Below are 3,690 nucleotides of genomic sequence, written 5' to 3' on the forward strand. Positions count from 1 at the left end.
AAAGGCAATAAGCCCAGTGAAGCTGTGATTTACAGTGAATTTAGAACAAAGTGTTTTAGTTGATTTAACAACGACCCTTAGCTGTTCTAAATTCACTGTAAACCATGGCTTCTTGGGGCTTATTGCTTATAACAATGTATTGCTTATTACACCATTACACTGTAAAAAATGAATCATGGGTCTTGTAAATTTCATTAAAAAAAATAACGTGATAATTAAAAATAATGGGTACATTTCATTAATGAAATTGTGGTTTGGTGTTTGATAGAAAATATTGAGAAGATTTCACTAATAAAACCAAGAGATACATTTTCCTCTTTTATTTAAGTAAATGTGTGCAATTTTGAGGCTTAATTTGAGCGAAATAAGCTAATAAAATTAAGGAAAAGGTTACCTATTTATTTTAAGAGAATTGGTTCAATTATGAGGTTTAATTTAGATACACCATTTTGAAAGTGAACGGCAGTGATCAGAGGACATTTTGGCGGAGGGGTCGAACGTCAATCACATAAGAGGTAAGCAAAGTTATAACTATGTTTCTCATTATTTCTTAAATATTTGTCTCATGCCGATGCCTATTGACGAGCAGATGAGTTGTCTTAAATCATCGAAATCAAATTATATGACTTGCTAAACTGCGCACGATTGTCTTATCTCCAGTGTGTACAACACCACCACATGCTTGGGGTGTGGCTAGAATATTGATTGCTAAAATAAATCGTCAATGTGCTATATTCTCCATAGACCATCGGTAAGCTTGATATTGGGAAGATTAATAGATGTAACTTTTTAAAAATTATAATAATAACACAAATGGCACGATGTAATATTCCATTCATACTCAAAGCCAGAGGGCGCCCTCTTTTGCAGTAAGTGAAGTCCCAAACTGGTTCATAGAAGTAGACTAAATACTTTCCCGCAAATGCTAGCCTCGTGTGGACTAAAGCATCCAGATTTTATCTTGTTCTGCAAACCATCTCGGGTATGTTTATAAGAATATAGTGTATTTATAATGTAATGTTAAATTAATGTAGTATATATCATATCAGATCACAGAAGAAAGTTATTGTAACTACTCCATGGCTTTTTAAGTGAATGTGGAGCAAAAATAGGGTTTTAATCTGTAGCATTGCGATTTATAAATTAATTAATTTGAAATATAACTTGGTCAGACTTGTTTTATCTGCATTGTGTTTCTAAACTTCAACAAGGTCAATTTCATTTGGTTATTAAAAATACATTTTATGAAAAATCATTTCATGAAAAATCATTCTAAAACATTTATAAGACTAAGCCTTAACATTTTTCCATAGTCAATATTTGCCTGTTTTGTTTTTCAGATTAATGAAGAGTTTAGGAGAATCACCACTCTGTCTGCACCTAGAACCAAAATTTATGAAGATGTTGGACTTCTACACCTAAACTTTTGGCCATATTCACTTGCAGAGGGGGGAGTACTAGGCCGGAGTTTAAAGGAGAAAATTGATCCCATGCTGCAGGTACTTTCATAACATATACACATTTTTTTTTCATTTTTTGGGGGTAATGCTAATTTACAAACTTTTGTCACATCAGAATCCCGATAAAAACATCGACACGATGAGAGACGTTGTCCTCCATTGCTTGATCTGTTATCTGGGTGAAAAAGAGGATGATCTCATCCAAGAGTACAATGTAAGTGAATTATTCTATATATTTATGGTGTTTTGAGAAATGTATTTGTACATTTGTTTTTATTTATAAAAATAGAAATGCAACTTAAACAATAATCTTTTTTTCCAATTAAATTATATAAAGCGAATGCAAAAATATTTAACACAAAATAGATTTTTGTCAGCCACTATATGAAAAAAGGTAACACTTTATTTTGATGGTCCACATTAGACATTCTACTGACTATAAGTAACTGCAACTACATGTTAACTTAATCTATTAACCCTAACCTAGGAGTCTACTAATACTCTTGAGTTAGTTGACATGTAGTTACTTACAGTTAGTAGAATGTCTATAGTTGACCATCGGAATTTACATTTCCCCCCTACAATAGTGTCACCAAATATAATTTTAATTTTATTTTATTTTTTTCTTCCTGAATACACCCTCTGTCATTGGTGAAACTGTACTTATGTTATTGTGACAGTCTATGTCTTTGTGGTCCACTGAAACATAATATTTTTATGTTTCAGTGATTACAAAGAAAATAAACTATAATGGTTTACTTGTAGTTGTCTTAGCATTTTAAGCTGTTATAAGAATTTTTTTTAAGTGTTTGTTTTACAACCGTACATAAATCAACTTTATAATTATGGACAGACTTATAATGACAGACACGATAAAAATACTTCTTTAATGTTTGTTTTACAGTGGGACAATGGAGATATCCTGCAGCACATAATGAAAATTGCTATCTGCAAGAGGGATTATCAGGAGGATTTCAGCATCATCTTGGAGGGGATGCAAGTCATGGCTGACTTGGAAAATCTGGCAAGAGCCTGTGCTGTTCTTCTTGGACTCACGTATGCACTAAACCTCACCTACCCAAAAGAACTGAGGCACACTTTTGAGGCCTTTCAGAAGCTCTTCTTGGAACTGGATGTTTGCAAGTTTTCCCCGAAATTACTAACACTTAAAAACAAACTCATGATGACTTAGATTGAGACAATGCATTATGACCACGTTCTGGTGAAAAAAAACTGGATTGATTGATGAACGTTTAATATTGTTCTACATACAAGCTTTTATTTTATATGTTTTGCTACAAGTTTTAGTCCAGAATGTGACTTTTCCAACAGAAACAAATTTGTATGCACATGTTTTTGCGTAACAAAATGATCTTTCTCAATGACATGGAAAATGTTAGCATTTTTTTGCTTTAATTTTTCACATCTTAAAACTGCTGTCTTACATTTCATATAGATTTGTTTTATTTGTGCAAAAAACACAGAATAAAAGCATGTTTGATAACAAAAAGTGCATTATGTATTCATTATTATCTTAACCTGTAAAAGGCAGTAAATGTTAAAATTAAGTAAATTTCATTAATACAAATGAGTAAATTCTGCTTGATTTATTTGTGAGACAACTTAAATTAAAAAAGCACATTCCACTAATAATATTAAATTCATCATGTGCCATAGACTAAATAATTTAGGAAATTTTACTTAATTTATTCAGGTAGATTTCACTAAAAAAAAAAAACTTAAAATTTACTTAAATATAATACGTGTAATATTGTTACCATAATTTTTTTAAGTAGATAGCATGTAATATTTTTTACAGTGTACCATTAATGTCCTTTATAGCACAGTTCAAAACATAATTCTTTATGGGGAAAAAAAGAGTTGCAAAAATAGTTCTGCTATTGTTACAAGCCAAGGGACCCTAATCGGGTACTGTTTAAAACCATTTTCCTTAAGAATGAACATACTAATGGCTACTAGTGGAGCACTTACCCTCTTAAAAAAAAAAAAATCCTTTCCTTTTCCCTTAATCCTCCCTTGTCTGGCTTATGCTATTCTGAGCAATGCCTGCACTTTGTATTTTGAGCACTTCTTGCATTGTTTTTGCCTCTTCACGATGACTCACTTAATTTAGTCCTAATTTGTAAGTCGCTTTGGATAAAAGCGTCTGCTAAATGACTAAATGTAAAATGTAAATGTAAATGTAGTGGATGCATGTGTGTGTATTCCT

At 31.7% G+C, this 3,690-nt stretch overlaps 1 protein-coding gene across 2 annotated transcripts; it reads left to right on the plus strand.

The window, feature by feature from the left end:
• Positions 1–538: 538 nt before the first annotated feature.
• LOC311293886 (uncharacterized protein) lies at positions 539–2,966 on the plus strand. Of its 2 annotated transcripts, none has more exons than XM_084414423.1 (4): positions 539–751; positions 1,341–1,499; positions 1,576–1,674; positions 2,365–2,966. In XM_084414423.1, the coding sequence occupies exons 1-4, from the start codon at positions 725–727 to the stop codon at positions 2,650–2,652; spliced, it is 573 nt and encodes a 190-aa protein (XP_084270549.1). In that variant the 5' UTR covers positions 539–724; the 3' UTR covers positions 2,653–2,966. The 2 variants fall into 2 exon arrangements, with proteins under 2 accessions (XP_084270549.1, XP_084270548.1); XM_084414422.1 differs by lacking the exon at positions 539–751 and adding an exon at positions 777–982.
• The last annotated feature ends 724 nt before the right edge of the window (positions 2,967–3,690 follow it).

The sequence above is a fragment of the Rutilus rutilus genome, assembly GCF_951802725.1.
Source record: "Rutilus rutilus genome assembly, chromosome: 7".
Lineage (NCBI taxonomy): Eukaryota > Metazoa > Chordata > Actinopteri > Cypriniformes > Leuciscidae > Rutilus > Rutilus rutilus.

Coding starts and splice junctions, on each gene's coding strand:
- LOC311293886 (XM_084414422.1), top strand. CDS start 923: ATGCTAGCCTCGTGTGGACTAAAGCATCCAGATTTTATCTTGTTCTGC. Junction 983..1,340: donor TGTTCTGCAAACCATCTCGG/GTATGTTTATAA, acceptor TTTGTTTTTCAG/ATTAATGAAGAGTTTAGGAG. Junction 1,675..2,364: donor ATCTCATCCAAGAGTACAAT/GTAAGTGAATTA, acceptor TTTGTTTTACAG/TGGGACAATGGAGATATCCT.